The sequence below is a fragment of the Geotrypetes seraphini genome, chromosome 7 (genome assembly GCF_902459505.1).
Source record: "Geotrypetes seraphini chromosome 7, aGeoSer1.1, whole genome shotgun sequence".
In the NCBI taxonomy this organism is placed as follows: domain Eukaryota; kingdom Metazoa; phylum Chordata; class Amphibia; order Gymnophiona; family Dermophiidae; genus Geotrypetes; species Geotrypetes seraphini.
This window is the reverse complement of record NC_047090.1, coordinates 185,016,276-185,039,123: the sequence shown is the minus strand read 5'-3', so window position 1 is coordinate 185,039,123 and position 22,848 is coordinate 185,016,276. Positions and strand designations below refer to the sequence as shown.

At 51.4% G+C, this 22,848-nt stretch overlaps 1 protein-coding gene across 1 annotated transcript in view; it reads right to left on the bottom strand.

Moving 5' to 3' along the window:
- Positions 1-22,848, bottom strand: part of LOC117364262 (phospholipase B1, membrane-associated-like) — a 296,571-nt gene that overhangs the window by 203,606 nt on the left and 70,117 nt on the right. Inside the window, exon 5 of the mRNA XM_033953278.1 lies at positions 15,512-15,570. Coding sequence (XP_033809169.1) covers positions 15,512-15,570 — 59 coding nt within the window. The remainder of the gene's footprint in view (positions 1-15,511; positions 15,571-22,848) is intronic.

The window sequence follows — 22,848 nt, the reverse complement described above, 5'->3', positions numbered from 1 at the left end:
CAGCCCAAGAAGCCGCCTGACCCCGAGTAGAATGAGCTTTGAGAAACTCCGGAACGGGCTGCTGCCCCAGAAGAGAAGCGGAAGCAAAAGTCTCCTTGATCTAGCATGCAATAGTAGCCCTAGAAGCGCCAGCCCCCCTAAGAGGACCAGTCAGAAGGACAAAGAGATGATTTTATTTCCTGATCTCCTGGGTCCGGTGCACATAAGAGCGAAGGACCCAACAAACATCCAACATGCTCAGCTGACTTTGCTCAGAAGAGCCCTCCCAACTACCCAAGACCGGGAGGACCACAGATTGATTGACATGAAAAGGAAAAACTACTATTGGCAGAAAAGGAAGGAACAGGCCTCAAGACAACCTGCTCCCTAGAAAACTCCAAGAAGGGAGCCCTACAAGAGAAAGCCTGTAGCTCAGAAACACACCTAGTGGAAGAAATGTCCACCAAAAAGACCGTCTTCAGAGGAAGGTCCTTCAAAGAGCAGCCGCCCAACGGTTCGAAGGGCGGGTGCATCAGAATAGAGAGAACCAGACTGAGATTCCAAGAGGGAATAGAGGACCGCACGGGAGGCCTGAGCACCTTGGCCGCCCGCAAAAAGCGAATCACATCAGGAATGGCTGTCAAACGCTGACCCGTCACAAACCCCCGAAAGGCTGACAAGGCCACAAGCTGAACCCGGAGAGAAGCCGAAGCCAGGCCTCTATCCATGCCATCTTGCAAGAACTCTAAGAAGTTAGGCACAGAAACGCGAAGATAGACCATTCCCCGACCTGGCACCACCCCTCAAAGAAGTACCAAATCCACACAGAAGCCTGAGAGGTAGAAAGCCTCCAGGACCCCAAGAGTGTAGAAATCACCCTATCTGAATACCCCTTCTTACCAAGGCGACCCCTTTCAAAAGCCAAGCCGTAAGACAGAAGGGAGACGGGTCGAACATGGGAACGGGACCCTGCGTCAGAAGGTCGTCCAAGGGAGGCAGAGGAAGAAGATCCGCCACCAGAGTGTCACCAGATCTGCGTATCACGGATGTCGAGGTCAATCTGGAGCCACCAGAACCCCCAGACCCGGATGGCGAACAATGCGGAGAAGAACTCTGCCCACTAATGGCCACGGAGGGAACCTGCACAACAGCCCCTCTGTTGGCCATGGTTGAACCAGAGCATCCAGACCCTCGGCCAGTCCATCCCTGCGACAACTGAAGAAGCGGAACACCTTGGCCTTGCCACTCGAGGCCGACAGTTCCATCAGGGACTGACCCCAAATCGGCATTATCAACTGAAGAGCCACAGGGCTGAGACACCACTCTCTGTGATCTAAGATGTGACTGAGGAAGTTCGCCTGAACAACCTCTACCCCGGCCATGTGAGAGGCCGAGAGGTCCAGAAGGCGTGACTCCGCCCCAAAGCATGAGCCGAGCCGCCTCCTCCGCCACCTGAGCGCTCTTGGTGCCTCAACGATTGACATAAGCCACCGCTGTGGCATTGTCAGACCGGACTCTGACCGACTTGCCCCTCAAGCGGGAGCGGAAGGCTAATAGCGCCAGAGGGACGGCTCTGGTCTCCAACATGTTGATTAACCAGGATGCCTCCTCCATGGACCAGGTGCCCCTAGACACTGAGCCCCCCCAACCGAGGAGATTGGCATCCGAGAGAAGCACCGTCCACTGCGATAGGTCCAGACTCATCCTCTGGACCAGATGAGAGGTCTGGAGCCACCAAAGAAGACTGCAGCGCGTCAAGCCTCACAGAGGGACAGGGACCTCCAAACTGAGCCACTGGGGTGACCATCTACGGAGCCGAGCATACTGAAGAGACATGTGGGCCCACCACACAACATCCAGGAACGCTGCCATCGACCCCAAGACTTGGAGGAAATCCTGCGCCCGAGGACACCGGGACGCCAAAAGAAGGCGAATCTGAGATTGCAATTTGCTTACCCGGGCCTCTGGAAGGAAGACGTTCCCCAAGGAGGTGTCGAACAGAACTCCAAGGTACTCCAGATACTGAGCGGGGACCAACCGACTCTTGGAAAGGTTGACCACCCAGCCCAGCGACCGGAGAAACTCAACCACCCGAGCCGTAACTCGGGCGCTCTCCTGCAACGACTTCGCCCGAAACAACCAGTCATCCCAGAAGGGGTGCACCAGAATGCCCCCTGACTGCAATGCCACCGTGACGACCACCATCAACTTGGCGAACGTCCGGGGAGTCGTGGCCAGGCCCAAGGGAAGCACCCAGAACTGATAGTGCAGACCCAATATCGCCAAGCAAAGAAAGAGCTGAGGAGCGGCCCGAATGGAAACAGGTAAGTAGGCCTCCGCCAGAGCGAGAGAAGTCAGGAACTCCCCCGGCTGAACCTCCAGAAGGACAGACTGCAGTGTGTCCATGCGAATAAAAGGGAATTCTGAGAGTCCTGTTGACCTCAGTTTAAACCAAGGATGGGCCGAAAGGTCCCCTCCCTTTAGGGCCCCATAAAGGAAAAGGCGTACCAGCCGATACCGCACTCCTGAGGGGACACTGGACAACTGCTTAGAGATCTAGCAAGCGCTGAAGGGTCTGGCGAAAGGCTAGCGTATCCCATGCCACCTGACATGGAAAGGCTAGATATGATCCGGCAGAGAGCGGATAAAATTCAAGTACATAACCGTCCCGCACCACCACCAGGACCCACTGATCGAACATGATCTTGGCCCACTTTGGAAACAAGTTGCGAAGCCTGACACCCCCGGGAACCAAAGGGGGCACCGGCAAAGAGACATCGCGCAGGACGGGCAGCAGGGGAACCGGGGGGGAAACTCCCAGCCCCCCGACGGGCCCCCTGAAAAAGACTGCATGCGCTAAGCCAACCGACCCCGGGGAAAAACCGGAAGCCTGGAAAGAAGCAGTCCCATGCCCCAGGCGAAACTTGCGAAATTCCCGCAGACGCCCCCGGGCAATGCCAACCCGAGAAGCCGGGCGGGCACGGTCCTCAGGCAGACGGGGCACCTCCGGGTCCGTCAGAGTCTGAACCACCGGATCTAAGTCCTCTCTAAACAAAAAACAACCCCCGAAAGGGAAATTTTGGGAAGTTCAGTTTTGGACGCGGCAACCGCCGACCAAGCGCGAAGCCACAAGGTACAGCGTGCGGCCACCAAAAGACCCAGACTTAGCAGCACCAAGTCACAAAGAACAACCGAGAGGAACGAGGCAGTCATCTCAACTTCACCACCTCCAGATCCACTAAGGACCAGTCATCAGACTCACGATCCAGGACATGCTCAGACCACCGAAACACGATGCGAGCCACCAGCCCCACACAAATAGTTGCCAGGACCCCCAAGGCAGAGACATCAAAATTATACTTAAGAAGTGTCTCTAACGTACGCTCCTCAGAGACCCTAAGAGCAGATCCGTCCATAACAGGCACGGTATGCCGCTTAGGAAGTGCCGAGACCACCGCGTCCCCCATTGGCGTAATTAAGGTAGCCCTATCCCCCTCCGGGATGGGATACCCATGAGCCAAGGCGCACACCAAACGAAATGGCGCCCGTAGGCCACTGCACCAACACAAAATCCCGAAAATCCTGATGCACAGGAAAAGAGCGGGAAACAGGACAGACCCCCTGAAGCAGAGGGGCCCCCATACGCGGGGTCTCCGGTGGCGCAACTTCGAAAATGCAGCACCAAGGAGACCTGCTACATCAGGTCTAAAAGCTCATCCCTCTGAATAAAAAGCGCACCACGGACGCATCTGCTCTGGAAGACGGGAAAACCGCCGCCCCGCTGCCAGCGGGCGTCCCCTCTAGAGGATCCTGGAAGCCCGCCAAAGCAGGCAGGTCCTCAACCATGCCAACACGCTCCTCCGACCACCAATTCGCAATCCAAGCCCCCCCGCGGGCGCTTGGATGATGGAGGAGGAAGAGGGGACGCCAAATGAAAAGAGGGAGGCAAGCCATAGGGGGCGCGGAGGGAAAACCACCCCCGAAACCCCCCAGGTGCACGTGGGACCCCCAATTGTCTGCACAAAGAAAGAAATTAAATTGGGGACAAAAAACCCCTGGGGATCCCCAGGGACTCCCTGCCCCAGCAGGGGTCCCTGCTGAAACCTGCCCCTGTGTTTGCAATACAGGGGGAAGGTCACCTGAGGTTGCAGACAAAATGGAGGGGCCAGACAGAGAAAATGGCAAAGTTCCCGCCAAAAATGCTCCCTCCATGGCCTGTAGCGGCTGAGAAGGCTGAACAGTCCCAGCCGCTAAAACAGGCAAGTCGGCATCAGCTGTCAAAAAATCAGCTGAGAGGGAATCCTTCGGCGAATCCCTCCGTGGGCGATTGGGGAAGACCGGGCTTCCCCACTGCTCCCAGCCGACTCGCGAGGCACCATCGGCGGGGAGCTCTGGGCGCCTGCAGCCGCTGCCGACGGAGCTCCACCACCTCACCGACCCAAACCGCCGAATTCAGGCCGGCCGCGAGTGCCTCGCGGCTGGACCTAATTGTGTCCCACTCCCCCGGAGAAGGGCACAATTGCTCCATACGCGACCTAGCTAGAAAAAAGTGCCGGTTAGATGAAAAAATACAGTAAAATACAGTTTTCTTAAAGGGAAACAACCCTTCAGACCGGCACTACCTCAGGATTTTTTTTTTTTTTTTTTACAGAACAGACTCCACAGGCTCTCGAAGCAATATGCCTTGCTTGATTTAGGGGGCAAGGCTTACTGCTGAGGCTCCTCTAAAAAAATGTGGGGAGTTGGAGGAAGTGGGGGGAGGGACCCCGCTCGAGACCCGCCGGGTTTGACACCCCCGAGGTCGGACGGACCCCCAAACAGGGCCCGCCCAAGCTCTGTCCGGCCAAAAACAGGGACTAGAAACCCCCTAAACAAATTCCAACAGCCCTACCAAGGGAGATGGGTACAGATCACTCAACACCTGCTGGAGACTGAAAGAAGACTGATGTAAATAGAGAAGGGAGTATATTATATACTGTCCCACAGTTTTGTTTTCAGTCTCCACCTGCTGGTCATGATTGGATATATACCCATTCGTAAAGATTAACCTCTACTGGTCTGGAGAGTGCTAAAGAATGGACATTTATGTATCAGGCCATGGAGTGGTTTGGTATTGATTCGGGATTTATACAAATGATTCAAACTCTGCATAGCTCTCCGGTTGCTAGATTATATATTAATAATAATTTTTCTGAATGTTTCAAGTTGCAAAGGGGAGTTAGACAGGGTTGTCCTCTATCTCCTTTACTTTTTGATATAGTGCTTGAACCCTTATTATTAGCAATTCAACAGGTGAAGGAGATATAGGGTATACCGCGTTCTGGTAGAGAGTATAAAGTATCTGCATATGCGGATGATATATTACTTCATTTGAGAAATCCTGAAACAACCATTCCAAGTTTACTGGATTTGATTGAAAAATTTGGAAAGTTTTCAGGATATGAAATAAATTGGTCTAAATCAGAAGTTCTTCCTTTGAATGTGCATTGCACAAAAGGATTATTTGAATCATTCCCTTTTATATGGAAAGAAGAAGGAATAAAATATTTAGGTATATGGATAAAAAACACACTTGATGAAACAATTACAATGAATGAAAAAAGTTTATTACAAAAAGTAACAGAGTTATGTGAGCAATGGAATCCTTTACATTTATCTTGGTGGGGAAGAGTCCAAACTGTCAAAATGATGATTTTGCCTGTTTGTTATCAAATGGGAATGATACCAGTTTTTTTTCAGGGGTCTTTTTATAAAAAATTAAATAATATTCTTAGTAAATTTATTTGGCTGGGTAAAGCTGTAAGAATTGCTTTAGTGACTTTACAAAAACCAATTGAGGAGGGAGGGGTAAATTTTCCAAATTTTTATAGGTTTCATCAATCCTATATCTTGCGCCAAGGTATGTATTGGGTCCTCCCAGAACTCATGGAGAAGCTTCCGGATTGGTTGTGGTTGGAATGGCAGCTCATGTTTCCTATCAGGCTTCGTCATCTGCTTAGCATTAAAATGCCTAAAATAAGGAAAAGCAACAGGATAATAATGGACACATGGACAACATTAAAATATGTTAATAACTTAACTCCTCTTACTATTCAAAAATCTATTTGTCAAAACATATGGCTAAACTCCAAGATACAAATAGGCGGTTTTAAGATTGTCTGGAAGGATTGGATTAAGGCAGGAATACGTACTTTAAATGATGTTATTTCTGATGGTAAACTGCTGGAGTTTTCACAGTTGCAACATAAATTTGGCCTTGATAAAAAACAAAGTTATAAATGGTTGCAATTGAAGCAGACCATTCAGGCAGGGTTCCCTGAATGGAAATCTTTAAATAATCAATTTAGTTTAGAATTCTTATGCTTTCAGACAGACTTTCTGGGTCACCAGGCCGCACAGTGGTACAAAGTATTAACTGGCTATTTGAATAAAAAACTAAAGACTGTACTTAGAGATATTTGGAGCATTGAGATTAAGCATCAAATTAACGCATTTCAATGGCCACGTATTTGGTCTTGGAGGATAAGATGTACAATGTCTGCGTCTATGAGGCAAACATGGTTTTTCCTGTTACATAGAGCACTCTGGACCCCTGTTCGTTTACAAAAATTGGATTGCTCTAAGTCTAATAGATGTTGGCATTGTCATCTTGAGGCTGGAACTTTAGATCATCTATTATTTTTATTGTCCTTTTATTAACGCTTTTTGGAAATCGATCTGGGATCAAATAAATTGTATGATGGAGAATCCTTTAGCTTTGTCATACAATACAATTTTGTTTGGTATGTCTATGAGGGCCAAGTGTCAAATATCCTCTAATAATAATAAGCTTTTAATGATTTAACTAGACTTGTCATTCAACAAATAACTTATAACTGGAAAGACTATAAAGGGTTAGGTTATTGTTTTTGGTGGAATTCGGTGTGTCACATGTATGAAATGGAAAGAACATTGGCTGTTAAAAAAAGGTTATTTTAATAAATTTAAAGATGTATGGGGGCCATTAATAAATTATTATAATAAATAACTAACATTTTTCCCCAATTAGTATATATGTATGGTGGGTGGGAGGGTGGGTTTTTAATTTTCAAAGATAAATAAAAATGGTAGATATGGCTGTATTGTTGTGTGATAGGTATCTACAAATATTTTTAGAGGGATGAGTGGTGGGTAATTTCTTATTGTGTGAAAATTGTAGAATTTCAAGTGGAATTGTATATTATGAATGGATTTGTTGTACACTTGTTTGAAAATTTTTTAAATGAATAAAGAAATATAAAATAAATATTTGATATACTGCTTAAGCATATTACAGATCTAAATGGTTACAATTAAAATGCAGATAATTAAAACTTCCCTACCTGTCCCAATTATTAAGTAGTAAAGATATAACAAAATTCAATAATAAAAAATATTAATTCTAAATAATTTTAAAATACTGTATAATAAAACTAATTTTTAAAAGGGGGGAAAAAAAAGAAATAGAACAAAATTAAACATCACCATCAGGCCACAGCACCGACAAAACGGCAAAAGAACAAGATGAATGTTCAAAAAAAATAAATAAACCAAAACAGGTGAGAGCAAAAACCAAAATAATAAAAACAAACCTTAAGTCCAGTCTGAGATCTGCTCAGCGCAAGACATCTGTGCAGGAGTCAGGCTGCAGGAAGCCGAAACCGCTCACAACAGAGACAGCCACAGACATCCAGCGAACACATACAGCAAGTCAAAGACATCGGCAGAGAAGAAAAGAGGCAGACCATCACCGGAGATTCCAGCAATGAAGACTCCACCCGTTGGGAAACAGCGCGCAACAACCGCCAACCGAGCATAGCATCCAATAGCACAGCTGTCTCAGTATGTAAGGGAGCTAAAGTGAAGCCATCTGCAGGGAAGCGGTACAGCATCCACCCAGCAACAAGACCAGGCCCCAAAGAGAGGAAGCTGCCAGCGCAGCCCTCGGGCACGGCGCTGTCTCGTCAACAGTGCAACTGAGCCACGCTGAAGTTGGATCTCTGTCGCCCTTAATGGAGAAGTCGAGGAGGCCCAATCCAGAGCCATTTGCCAGTGTGTCCAACATTCTACACCTGACCACCGACTCCCCCCTCGAACCCCAGCTCCCCGCTGTCGCTTGATGCGCAGCTCCGAACGCTGACCCAGGAGCCATCACCTACCGGGCTGCCAATCCACCATTGACTTCCCCGCCGGCCGCTAATGCAGGCCAGGCAGCCATGACCCTGCCCAACACATCGGTAGCAGAGTCAGGCCTGCACGCAGCATGTAACGCCTGTCTAATCCACCCGGGAAGACAGCCCGGACCGCAATTACCACGGAGGCATGGCGAGCCACACTTCTGGCAGCTTCCTCCACGCTGACCGGCTCCCGAACCCAAATGCACCATAAAACACGGGCCAACGACCTGCGGAAACAAGCTGATACACAGAGCCAAAGCCGAAAGCCACCTCAGAGGATCAGGAACAGATATCTTTTTTGTTTTTTTGTGGTATTCGCTACATAAGACACACCCTTATTTTCCCCCACATTTTTTGGGAAAAAAAGTTTGTCTTATGGAGTGAAAAATACAGTAGGTTCATGCAACGAATGCGCAAGTTCCCCCCCCCCCCGCCCCCCCGACGTCAATTCTGACGTCGAAGAGGAAGTTCCTGGCTTGCCTGAAACTTCCTCTCCGACGTCAGAATTGATAATAATAATAATAATTTTATTCTTATATACCGCCAAAGCCATAGAAGTTTGAGGCGGTTTACAGCAAGAAGCACTGGACAATCAGCGAAGAGGTTACAATCAAAGTCAGCGAAGAGGTTACAATCAAAGTCAGCAATACAATCTTACATAATGAAGGAATATGAAGTTAGGAAGTTCATTAGTGTTACTGGTTGAGTAAGCAGAGCTGAGAAGATTCTTAGTTAACAAATCGATTGAACAAGCTCGTTTTACCAGTTTTCTAAAATTGAAGTAGGATGATGAGAGCGCAAAAACGTTACTAAGCCAATCGTTCCATTTGCCTGCCTGGAAGGCAAGAGTTCTGTCCAGGAATCTTTTGTAGTGGCAGGCTTTTATTGTTGGATAGGAGAACAGATGTATTCTTCGTGTGGGCCTAAGATTGATGTCTGGGGGGGGGGAAGGAGAAATTAGGTTCTTACCTGCTAATTTACTTTCTTTTAGCTTCTCCAGACCAGTAGAGGTTAACTTTACGATTGGGTATATATCTAATCATGACCAGCAGGTGGAGACTGAAAACAAAACTTTGGGACAGTATATCCTAGCCCCTCCTCTCTATTTCCCTCAGTCTGCCGAATAGCCAAGCAGAACCAAGAACTGGAAAACAACAGAGAGAAAAAACAATACTCCGAAAGGAGTAACAAATAACATACCCAAAAATGCTGTTGGAAAATGCAGAGGAGAAATTCCCGAAGGAAGAAGGTCCCCACAGCTCGCCAGCTAAGCCAGCCGAGCCACAGCCGCTGTTCTTCAATTCTCCCCGGCCCTAGAAAAATACTAGAACCCGCAGCAAAAACCAAAAACTGCCCGCGCAACAGCCCCAACAACAACAACAACAACAGACAGGGTGGGGACCTCTACTGGTCTGGAGAAGCTAAAAGAAAGTAAATTAGCAGGTAAGAACCTAATTTCTCCTTCTTTAGCACTCTCCAGACCAGTAGAGGTTAACTTTACGATTGGGACATACCAAAGCAGTCCCTCTCACGGGCGGGACCCCCGAAGGGCCGATACCAGAACACGCTCACCGAACACCACGTCCCGACGCGCCTGAACATCTACCCGATAATGCCGAACAAATGAATGCAAGGAGGACCAAACCGCAGCCTTACAAATATCCACCGGAGGCACGAGCGACGACTCAGCCCAAGAAGCCGCCTGACCCCTAGTGGAATGAGCCTTGAGAAACTCCGGAACCGGCTTCTGACTCAGAAGATAAGCGGAAGCAATCATCTCCTTGATCCAACGCGCAATAGTAGCCTTAGAAGCGCCAGCCCCCCGACGAGGACCCGCCAGAAGCACAAAGAGATGATCGGAGCTCCGAAAATCCCGGGTCCGCTGCACATAAGCATGGAGGACCCGACCGACATCCAACTTGCGCAGCTGTCGTTGCTCAGAAGAACCCTCCCGACTACCCAAGACCGGGAGGACCACCGATTGATTGACATGAAAAGGAGAAACTACCTTCGGCAGAAAGGAAGGAACAGGCCGCAAAACAACCCGCTCCTTCGAAAACTCCAGGAAGGGAGCCCTACAAGAGAAAGCCTGTAGCTCAGACACCCGTCTAGCGGAAGTAATGGCCACCAAAAAGACCCACTTCAGCGTAAGGTCCTTCAACGAACAGCCATCCAACGGCTCGAAAGGAGGGCGCACTAGAACAGAGAGAACCAGATTGAGATCCCAAGAGGGAATCGAGGGCCTTATGGGAGGCCTGATCAACTTGGCCGCCCTAAGAAAGCGAATCACATCAGGAATGGCTGACAAACGCTGACCTGTCACCAGCCCCCGAAAAGCCGACAGGGCCGCCAGATGAACCCGAAGAGAAGACCAGGCCAGGCCCCTATCCAGGCCATCCTGCAAAAACTCTAGAATGTTAGGCAGAGAAGCGCGAAAGGAGACCACTCCCCGCGCTCGGCACCATTCCTCAAAAAGACGCCAAACCCGTACATAAGCCCGAGAGGTAGAAAGCCTCCGGGACCCCAAAAGTGTAGAGATCACCTTGTCGGAATATCCCTTCTTACTCAGGCGGCCCCTTTCAAGAGCCAAGCCGTAAGACAAAAGGGAGACGGGTCGAACATGGGAATGGGACCCTGCGTCAGAAGATCGCACCCGAGAGGCAGAGGAAGAGGATCCGCCACCAGATGCCTCACCAGATCCGCATACCACGGACGACGAGGCCAATCCGGAGCCACCAAGACCACCAGCCCCGGATGGCGAACAATGCGAAGCAGTACTCTGCCCACTAATGGCCAAGGAGGGAACACATACAACAGCCCCTCCGTTGGCCACGGTTGGACCAGAGCATCCAGACCCTCGGCCAGACCGTCCCTGCGACGACTGAAGAAGCGGGGTACTTTGGCGTTGCCACTTGTAGCCATCAGATCCATCAGGGGCTGCCCCCAAGCACGCACTAGCAACTGAAACGCCTCGGCGCCGAGACACCACTCTCCCGGATCCAAGAAGTGACGACTGAGGAAGTCCGCCTGAACGTTTTCTACCCCGGCAATGTGAGAGGCCGAGAGGTCCAGAAGATGCGACTCCGCCCAAACCATGAGCCGAGCCGCCTCCTGCGCCACCAGAGTGCTCTTGGTGCCCCCCTGACGATTGACATAAGCCACCGCCGTGGCATTGTCCGACAGGACTCTGACCGACTTGCCCAACAAAAGGGAGTGGAAAGCCAACAGCGCCAGCCGGACCGCCCTGGTCTCCAACACGGTGATCGACCAGGAGGCCTCCTCCGTGGACCAGGTTCCCTGAGCTGAGTGACCCAGGCACTGGGCCCCCCAACCCAGGAGACTCGCATCCGTAAGGAGCACCGTCCACTGCGGAAGATCCAGACCCACCCCCTGAACTAGGTGAGGGGTCCGGAGCCACCAACGCAGACTGCAGCGCGCCAAGCCTCGCAGGGGAACCGGAACATCCATCCCGTGCCTCTGGGGAGACCACCTCCGGAGCAGAGCATACTGGAGAGGACGCATGTGGGCCCGCGCCCACCTCACCACGTCCAGGGACGCCGCCATCGACCCCAGGACCTGGAGGAAATCTCGCGCCCGAGGACACCGGGACGCCAAAAGCAGGCGAATCTGAAACTGCAATTTGCTCACCCGGGCCTCTGGGAGGAAGACCTTCCCCAAGGAGGTGTCGAACAGCACCCCGAGGTACTCCAGACGCTGAGCCGGAACCAACCGACTCTTGGAAAGGTTGACCACCCAGCCCAGCGACCGGAGAAACTCCACCACCCGAGCCGTAACCCGGGAGCTTTCCTGCAACGACTTGGCCCGAATTAACCAGTCGTCCAGGTAGGGGTGTACCAGGATGCCCTCCGACCGCAAGGCTGCCGCGACGACCACCATCACCTTGGTGAACGTCCGGGGAGCCGTGGCCAGCCCAAAGGGAAGCGCACAGAACTGATAGTGCCGACCCAAGATCGCAAAGCGCAGGAAACGCTGATGAGAGGCCCGAATAGGAACATGCAAGTAGGCCTCCGTCAGATCGAGAGAAGTGAGAAACTCCCCCGGCTGAACCGCCAGAATGACCGACCGCAGCGTTTCCATACGGAAAGAGGGAACCTTGAGAGCCCTGTTGACCCCTTTCAAATCGAGGATGGGCCGAAAAGTCCCCTCCTTCTTGGGCACCACAAAGTAAATGGAGTACCTGCCCGTGCCCCACTCCGGGGGGGGCACTGGAACTACTGCCCTGAGATCTAGCAAGCGCTGAAGGGTCTGGCGAAACGCCAGCGTCTTCCCAGGAGTCTGACATGGAGAAGCGAGGAAAAAATCCGGCAGAGAGCGGGCGAACTCCAGGGCATAACCGTCCCGCACCACCTCCAGGACCCACTGATCGGACGTGATCTCGGCCCATTTGGGAAAAAAGTCGCGCAGCCGGGCCCCCACCGGAACCAAGGGGGGCGCCGGCAAGGCGTCATTGTGCAGGACGGGAAGCGGGGGAACCGGCGGAGGGATTCCCTGCCCCCCGACGGGCCCCCCGAAAGGGCTGCATGCGCTGGAAGAACCGACCCCGGGAAAACCCCGGAGACTGGAAAGAAGCAGCCCCACGCCCAGGGCGATACTTGCGAAATTCCCGCAAACGCCCCCGGGCCGCACCACCCCGAGACGCCGGGCGGGCACGGTCCTCCGGCAAACGGGGAACTTTCGAGTCCGACAGAGTCTGAATCAACTTATCCAAGTCCTCTCCAAATAAAAACGACCCCCGAAAGGGAAATTTAGTAAGCTTAGCTTTGGACGCAGCATCCGCCGCCCAAGCGCGCAGCCACAACACACGCCTTGCGGCCACGCCAAAAGCCATGGACTTAGCCGAGATCCGCACCAAGTCATACAGAGCATCCGAGAGGAATGAGGCAGCCATCTCAATCTTCGCTACCTCCTGATCCACCAGAGACCAGTCTTCAGACTCTCGATCCAAGACCCGCTCCGCCCACCGAAACACGGCGCGAGCGACCAGTCCCCCACAAATAGCCGCCTGGACCCCAAAGGCAGAGACTTGAAAATTTTGCTTAAGGATGGTCTCCAATTTGCGCTCCTCAGAGTCCCGCAAGGCAGAACCGCCCTCAACAGGCACGGTATGCCGCTTGGAAATAGCCGAGACCACCGCATCCACGACTGGCGAAGCTAACGTAGCCCGATCCCCTTCAGGAATGGGATACAGGCGAGCCATGCTGCGCGCCAGCCGAAACGGCGTCTCCGGCGTTTTCCACTGCTCAAGAATAATATCCCGAATATCCTGATGCATAGGAAAAGAGCGGGAAACGGAACGGATCCCTCGTAACAGAGGGTCCCCCACACGCGGAGTCTCCGGCGGCGCGTCCTCAAAACGCAAAGCCGAAGAAACCTGTTGAATAAGGTCAGGCAGCTCATCTCTCTGAAAAAGGCGCACCACGGACGCCTCGTCACTGGAGAACGGGAAACCCGACAACCCGCCGCCAGCTTCCGTCCCCTCCAGAGGGTCCTGGAATTCCTCAGAAGGGTCCAGGTCCTCCTCCAGACCGACACGTTCCTCCGACCACAAATCCTCGTCCCACGACACCCGCGGACGCTTGGACAAGAGAGGCGGCGGAGGGGACGTCACGTCAGACGAGAGAGGCAAAGCCGCAGGGAGCGCGGAGGAAACCCCACCCCCCGAGACCCCCTGGGCGCAACCGGGACCCCCAGCCGCCTGAAAATAGGCTTTGCATAATGAAAAGAAAAAATCAGGGGAAAAACCCCCCGAGGGTCCCAAGGGACTCCCTGCCACAGCAGGGGACCCAGCAGAAACCTGCCCCTGCTTAGCCAAAACAGGGGGAAGGTCACCTGAGGTGGAAGACAAAATGGAGGGGCCAGACAGAGAAGATGGCGTCTTTCCCGCCAAAACAGCTCCCTCCATAGCCTGCAGCGGCTGAGAGACCTGAATAGTCTCAGCCGCTAAAACAGGCAAGCCGGCATCAGCTGTCAAAATATCAGCTGAGAGGGAATCCTCTAAAACCCGACCGTCGGCGGCTCGGGGAATCCCTCCGTGGGCGGACGGAGAAGACCGGGCTTCTCCACCGTTCCCTGCCGACTCGCGAGGCACCATCGGCGGGGAGCTCTGGGCGCCTGCAGCCGCTGCCGACGGAGCTCCTCCACCGCACCGGCCTGAACACCGCTTGCACAGGCCGGCCGCGAGTGCCTCGCGTCTGGAGCACAATGAGCACTTTTTCCCTTTAGAAGTGCTCATTGCTCCATACGCGACCTAGCTGTAAAAAAGTGCCGGTTAGTTGAAAAAATACAGTAAAATACAGTTTTCTTAAAGGGATACAACCCTCCAGACCAGCACTACCTCAGGATTTTTTTTTTTTTTTTTTTTACAGAACAGACTCCACAGGCTCTCGAAGCAATATGCCTTGCTTGATTTAGGGGGCAAGGCTTACTGCTGAGGCTCCTCTAAAAAAAAATGGGGAGGTGGAGGAAGTGGGGGGAGGGACCCCGCTCGTGACCCGCCGGGTTTGACACCCCCGAGGTCGGACGAACCCCCAAACAGAGTCCGTCCAAGCTCCGTCCGGCTAAAAACAGGGACAATAAACCTCTAAACAAATTCCAACAGCCCTACCAAGGGAGATGGGTACAGATCACTCAACACCTGCTGGAGACTGAAAGAAGACTGAGGGAAATAGAGAGGAGGGGCTAGGATATACTGTCCCAAAGTTTTGTTTTCAGTCTCCACCTGCTGGTCATGATTAGATATATACCCAATCGTAAAGTTAACCTCTACTGGTCTGGAGAGTGCTAAAGAATAAGAAGGCTTGTACAGTCATTGCACGCACCTGGCCTGTTGCTAGACTCATGAAATCACCAGACAACAAATCACCAGACAACAAAGGTAGGAAAAATGATTTCATTTTCAATTTAGTGATCAAAGTGCGTCAGTTTTGAGAATTTATATCTGCTGTCTATATTTTGCACTATATTTAATGGGTTCCAAAGGGGGGAGGGGCCGGGGAGGGGGGGCTTCCTGTCCCCTTTTAAGGAAAAAGATAAATGGCCATGTTAACTATGTTCTGTATATGTAACATCAAGGGAAAGGGAATGGCACTTGATATACCACTTATCTGCAAGTATTTATTTTATACCTGGAGCAACAGAAGGTAAATGACTTGCCCAGAGTCACAAAGAGCTGCAGTGGGAATTGAACACAATTTTCCTGGTTCTCAGGCCACTGCATTAACCTACTCCTGCACTCCAATATAAAATAGTAATGCCATAATGAGAAGTCCGTGAGACACTGTGCAGAAGGAGCAGACTAGGAACAACATGAGACTTACTGTAATGGAATCTCCGAGGGCTGCAATTACTTTTATATCTGCAGGTTTAACTCTGTGAACTGAAAGAGAGAAGGAGAGGAAGGAGTTGCTGGGGACATATTCCTTAATTATCACAAGTTACAGAGCTCCTGTTAAGGTCAACCCAACATTTCACTACATTATTTTATCCCAATTCAGTAAATTATTTTTGCCCAGAGAGATAGATGCGTGGCCCAGACTTCCAGAAGAGAGGATGGTGGGAGCCATAACATCTACCAAATTTAGAAAAAAATGAGAAAAGCATCCTTAGTGCTAGAAATTATGGGTAAAGCCAAAGATTATATGAAGTATGGGGTACTAAAGTAGGAAGGAAAACTGGACCTAGTATTTGAGCCTTTATCTGTCATTATATTGTATGGTGGCAGATCACTATTAGCAATTTCATTAACAAAAGTTACCGCATGAGCCCCTACCATCGCCTATTTTGTATGCAGTAATGGCCCTCATGCTAAGCCCTTGCTAATCAATTAGCACACAGCAATGCCTAGCACTGTCACAGCCATTCTCTACTCAAAAACATGTCCCCTTCCAAGAAAAGTATTTTTTTAGCACGCAGTGTGCTCACGCAAATTGCCCATTTTATCATGGGATACCACAGCATATCCTGAAGTGAGCCTTTTAAACATGCAGCAAGAATGAACTGGTGCTTACCTTAATTTAGTTAAAGGACCCCAAAGATAACTGCCAGGAGAAAATCAACATATTCATCAAAACAATGAGACCCCCCATAAAAAGTATGCACTTAATAGTTGTCCTCAAATTCATTCCTTTTCTGACCTTCTCAGACTTCCTTGACTATTTTGATATGAGTAGAGGGAAGCAAGACTGGAAATGTAAAGTATTTTTGGCCAAAACTAAAAATTGTCTCACTGCTGTAGCTGGTCCCTCTAGTTGGTGAAGCTGAGGGTGAAAACATGCAATATTGACGTCTGTGGTTATAACGTCAAAGTTTCCTCTAGAATTATTTTCCTATTGTGGCCGGCTTAATAATCTCTGAATAGTCTCTGGACAGATGCATGCAACCCTTACTTGGAAAAACACTAAGGGAGGCTGGTAGGGAGCAGAGCAAGAAAACCAATAAGCAAAAATGATCAAACTATAGTATTACTGTCCCTTAGTCTCCTTCATTGTATAATGTCACTCCTGTTCTGTATCTCTCAGTTTCCTTTAGATGGATTTGGCACTGTCGCAATAAAAAGCCTCTGTTCCTCTCAATAATAATAATAACAGTTTATATGCTGCAGGACCGTGAAGTTCTATGCGGTTTACAATGATTAGAAAGATGCTACAGATTCAGTGGAACTTACATAGTTGGAGATTAGTGGCTAACAGTTTAAGGGATCAGTTGTTATGGGAGAGAATGAGTTGGGAGATTGTGATGGGAAAGATTGTGCAGATCCGCTACCTAGGAACAGATATGTTTTTAGGTGTTTCCTAAATTCCCCATAAGTAGTAGGCATAAGCAATTGTTCCAGATCTTTGCCCCATAATGCTGCTTGATAAGAGAGATGTTGATGGTATCTTTTAAATTTACATCCTCTAACCGGTGGGGAGATGAACTTCAGGTGTGCACTTCTCTTTTGTCTATTGGTTGAGAAGGAGAAGAGGTCAGTTATATATTTAGGGGCTAAACGGATAGTACCTTAAAGCAAAAACATCCCAACTTGAACTTTGCACGTGCCTCCATCGGCAACCAGTGATAGGCCAATTGTAGATATTATGATGCAAACCACTGAGAATCTAAGACGGGTGGTATAGAAAAAAGTTTCTAAAAATTAAACATAGGGTCAACCCTTATTCTCCTCCTCAGACTCTCAGTTGGCATAGAGGGCATGAAGCATACGCTCCTCCTCCTACTCTCAGTCTGTGTAGTCATTCTAGATTAGGCAGGACCTTTCTTCCTTTTTCTGAGACTTGAGTCTTCTTTTGGCTCACTACAAGCTCGCCCCCAATGGACTAGACAGAATTTGGGTCTTAGCATACATTTGAAACCACTCCTAAGTTCCAAGCCTTCTCCTCGTGTTGGATGTTGAACTTGCAGCAGCTTCACTTTCCTGACTTCTCATTGGAATGGGATCCTCCCCCCTGACTCCACCCTTCCCTTCCTCTTGGCACAGTGTACCTCAGGGTTAGTTGCAGCTCATGCTTAGACCTAGCTTTGCTCTCCATTCTCCTTTCTAACGGGAAGCAAGCTCCACTTTTGGCCTTTCCCTTCTCCTTCTCTCCCTTAGGTCTCTGATGCCAAAGACCAAGATTTTTCATGTCCCTGAGTGGGAAGGCCACTACTTCTCCTCCTACATCTTTACATGATTCCCTCTAGGGAAGGAAGATTCTGGCCACCTCCCTACACTCCAAATTTCTAAAGAATACTTGGAGGATGAAATGTACAGCACCGGCATCTATGAAGCAAACTTGTTTTAGTTTGTTTTTTTTTGTTACATTGTTCCTTTTGGATCCCGGTTAGATTGAATAAATTAGAAATTCAAAGTCTAATAGATGCTGGCATTGTCATCTAGACATGGGGACATTGGATCACTTACTGTTTTATTGTCCTATGATTCAGATTTTTGGGAAATCGATTTGGGGACATATTAATAATATTTTAGATCCCTTTGATTTATGAAGTTGTGATTTGTGGTACACTTATATATTAAGGATCCCTTAGATAAATATAAATGGAGAAATTAGGTTCTTACCTGCTAATTTACTTTCTTTTAGCTTCTCCAGACCAGTAGAGGTTAATCTTTACAAATGGGTATATATCCAATCATGACCAGCAGGTGGAGACTGAAAACAAAACTTTGGGACAGTATATACTATCCTCCCTTCTCTATTTCCCTCAGTCTGCCGAATAGCCAAGCAGAACCAAGAACTGGAAAACAGAAAGAAAACAATACTCCGAACAGGAGTAACATATAACATACCCAAATGCTGTTGGAAAATGCAGAGGAGAAATACTCGAAGGAAAATGTCCCCACAGCTCGCCAGCTAAGCCAGCCGAACCACAGCCGCTGTTCTTTAATTCTCCCCGGCCCTAGAAAAATACTAGAACCCGCAGCAAAAAACAAAAACTGCCCGCGAAACAGCCCCAACAACAACAACAAGAGACAGGGTGGGGACCTCTACTGGTCTGGAGAAGCTAAAAGAAAGTAAATTAGCAGGTAAGAACCTAATTTCTCCTTCTTTAGCACTCTCCAGACCAGTAGAGGTTAATCTTTACAAATGGGACGTACCAAAGCAGTCCCTCTCACGGGCGGGACCCCCGAAGGGCCGATACCAGAACACGCTCACCGAACACCGCGTCCCGACGCGCCTGAACATCTACCCGATAATGTCTAACAAATGAATGCAAGGAGGACCAAACCGCAGCCTTACAAATATCCACCGGAGGCACGAGCGACGACTCAGCCCAAGAAGCCGCCTGACCCCGAGTGGAATGAGCCTTGAGAAACTCCGGAACCGGTTTCTGACTCAGAAGATAAGCGGAAGCAATCGTCTCCTTGATCCAGCGCGCAATAGTAGCCTTAGAAGCGCCAGCCCCCCGACGAGGACCCGCCAGAAGAACAAAGAGATGATCGGAGCTCCGAAATTCCCGGGTCCGCTGCACATAAGCGCGGAGGACCCGACCGACATCCAACTTGCGCAGCTGCCGTTGCTCAGAAGAGCCCTCCCGACTACCCAAGACCAGGAGGACCACCGATTGATTGACATGAAAAGGAGAAACTACTTTCGGCAGAAAAGAAGGAACAGGCCGCAAAACAACCCGCTCCCTCGAAAATTCCAAGAAGGGAGCCCTACAAGAGAAAGCCTGTAGCTCAGAAACCCGCCTAGCGGAAGTAATGGCCACCAAAAAGACCGACTTCAGCGTAAGGTCCTTCAAAGAACAGCCATCCAACGGCTCGAAAGGCGGGCGCACCAAAACCGAGAGAACCAGATTGAGATCCCAAGAGGGAATCGAGGGCCGAATGGGAGGCCTGAGCAACTTGGCCGCCCGAAGAAAGCGAATTACATCAGGAATGGCCGACAAACGCTGACCTGTCACCAGCCCCCGAAAAGCCGACAGTGCCGCCAGTTGAACCCGGAGAGAAGACCAAGCCAGGCCTCTATCCAGGCCATCCTGCAAGAACTCTAGAATGTTAGGCAGGGAAGCGCGAAAAGAGACCACTCCGTGCGCTCGGCACCATTCCTCAAAAAGACGCCAAACCCGCACAGAAGCCCGAGAGGTAGAAAGCCTCCAGGACCCCAAAAGTGTAGAGATCACCTTATCTGAATATCCCTTCTTACTAAGGCGGCCCCTTTCAAGAGCCAAGCCGTAAGACAAAAGGGAGACGGGTCGAACATGGGAATGGGACCCTGCGTCAGAAGATCGCACACGAGAGGCAGAGGAAAAGGATCCGCCACCAGATGCCTCACCAGATCCGCATACCACGGACGACAAGGCCAATCTGGAGCCACCAAAACCACCAGCCCCGGATGGCGAACAATGCGAAGCAGTACTCTGCCCACTAATGGCCAAGGAGGGAACACAGACAACAGCCCCTCCGTTGGCCACGGTTGGACCAGAGCATCCAGACCCTCGGCCAGACCGTCCCTGCGACGACTGAAGAAGCGGGGCACTTTGGCGTTGCCACTTGTGGCCATCAGATCCATCAGGGGCTGCCCCCAAGCCTGCACTATCAACTGAAACGCCACGGCGCCGAGACACCACTCTCCTGGATCCAAGAAGTGACGACTGAGGAAGTCCGCCTGAACATTTTCTACCCCGGCAATGTGAGAGGCCGAGAGGTCCAGAAGATGTGACTCCGCCCAAACCATGAGCCGAGCCGCCTCCTGCGCCACCTGAGTGCTCTTGGTGCCCCCCTGACGATTGACATAAGCCACCGCCGTGGCATTGTCCGACAGGACTCTGACCGACTTGCCCAACAAAAGGGAGCTGAAAGCCAACAGCGCCAGCCGGACCGCTCTGGTCTCCAACACGTTGATCGACCAGGAGGCCTCCTCCGCGGACCAGGTACCCTGAGCTGAGTGACCCAGACACTGAGCCCCCCAACCCAGGAGACTCGCATCCATAAGGAGCACCGTCCACTTCGGAAGATCCAGACCCACCCCCTGAACTAGGTGAGGGGTCTGGAGCCACCAACGCAGACTGCAGCGCGCCAAGCCTCGCAGGGGAACCGGAACATCCATCCCGTGCCTCTGGGGAGACCACCTCCGGAGCAGAGCATACTGGAGAGGACGCATGTGGGCCCGCGCCCACCTCACCACGTCCAGGGACGCCGCCATCGACCCCAAGACCTGGAGGAAATCTCGCGTCCGAGGACACCGGGACGCCAAAAGCAGGCGAATCTGAGATTGCAATTTGCTCACCCGGGCCTCTGGGAGGAAGACCTTCCCCAAGGAGGTGTTGAACAGCACCCCAAGGTACTCCAGACGCTGAGCCGGGACCAACCGGCTCTTGGAAAGGTTGACCACCCAGCCCAGCGACCGGAGAAACTCCACCACCCGAGCCGTAACCCGGGAGCTTTCCTGCAACGACTTTGCCCGAATTAACCAGTCGTCCAGGTAGGGGTGTACCAGGATGCCCTCCGACCGCAAGGCTGCCGCGACGACCACCAACACCTTGGTGAACGTCCGGGGAGCCGTGGCCAGCCCAAAGGGAAGCGCACAGAACTGATAGTGCCGACCCAAGATCGCAAAGCGCAGGAAACGCTGATGAGAGGCCCGAATGGGAACATGTAAGTAGGCCTCCGTCAGATCGAGAGAAGTGAGAAACTCCCCCGGCTGAACCGCCAGAATGACCGATCGCAGAGTTTCCATACGGAAAGAGGGAATCTTGAGAGCCCTGTTGACCCCTTTCAAATCCAGGATGGGCCGAAAGGTCCCCTCCTTCTTGGGCACCACAAAGTAAATGGAGTACCTGCCCGTGCCCCACTCCGGAGGGGGCACTGGAACAACTGCCCTGAGATCTAGCAAGCGCTGAAGGGTCTGGCGAAAAGCCTGCGTCTTCCCAGGAGTCTGACATGGAGAAGCGAGGAAAAAATCCGGCAGAGAGCGGGCGAACTCCTGGGCATAACCGTCCCGCACCACCTCCAGGACCCACTGATCGGACGTGATCTCGGCCCATTTGGGGAAAAAGTCGCGCAGCCGGGCCCCCACCGGAACCAAAGGGGGCGCCGGCAAGGCGGCATTGTGCAGGACGGGAAGCGGGGGAACCGGCGGAGGGATTCCCTGCCCCCCGACGGGCCCCCCGAAAGGGCTGCATGCGCTGGAAGAACCGACCCCGGGAAAACCCCGGAGACTGGAAAGAAGCAGCCCCACGCCCAGGGCGATACTTGCGAAATTCCCGCAAACGCCCCCGGGCCGCACCACCCCGAGACGCAGGGCGGGCACGGTCCTTCGGCAGATGGGGAACTTTCGAGTCCGACAGAGTCTGAATCAACTTATCCAAGTCCTCTCCAAATAAAAACGACCCCCGAAAGGGAAATTTAGTAAGCTTAGCTTTGGACGCAGCATCCGCCGCCCAAGCGCGCAGCCACAACACACGCCTTGCGGCCACGCCAAACGCCATAGACTTAGCCGAGATCCGCACCAAGTCATATAGAGCATCTGAGAGGAATGAGGCAGCCATCTCAATCTTCGCTACCTCCTGATCCACCAGAGACCAGTCATCAGACTCCCGATCCAAGACACGCTCCGCCCACCGAAACACGGCGCGAGCGACCAGTCCCCCACAAATAGCCGCCTGGACCCCAAAGGCAGAGACCTGAAAATTTTGCTTAAGTATGTTCTCCAACTTGCGCTCCTCGGAGTCCCGCAAGGCAGAACCGCCCTCAACAGGCACGGTATGCCGCTTGGAAATTGCCGAGACCACCGCATCAACGACTGGCGAAGCTAACGTAGCCCGATCCCCTTCTGGAATGGGATACAGGCGAGCCATGCTGCGCGCCAGCCGAAACGGCGTCTCCGGCGTTTTCCACTGCTCCAGAATAATATCCCGAATATCCTGATGCATAGGAAAAGAGCGGGAAACGGAACGGATCCCCCGTAACAGAGGGTCCCCCACACGCGGAGTCTCCGGCGGCGCGTCCTCAAAATGCAAAACCGAAAAAACCTGTTGAATAAGGTCAGGCAGCTCATCTCTCTGAAAAAGGCGCACCACGGACGCCTCTTCACCGACGAACGGGAAACCCGACAACCCGCCGCCAGCTTCCGTCCCCTCCAGAGGGTCCTGGAATTCCTCAGAAGGGTCCAGGTCCTCCTCCAGACCGACACGTTCCTCCGACCACAAATCCTCGTCC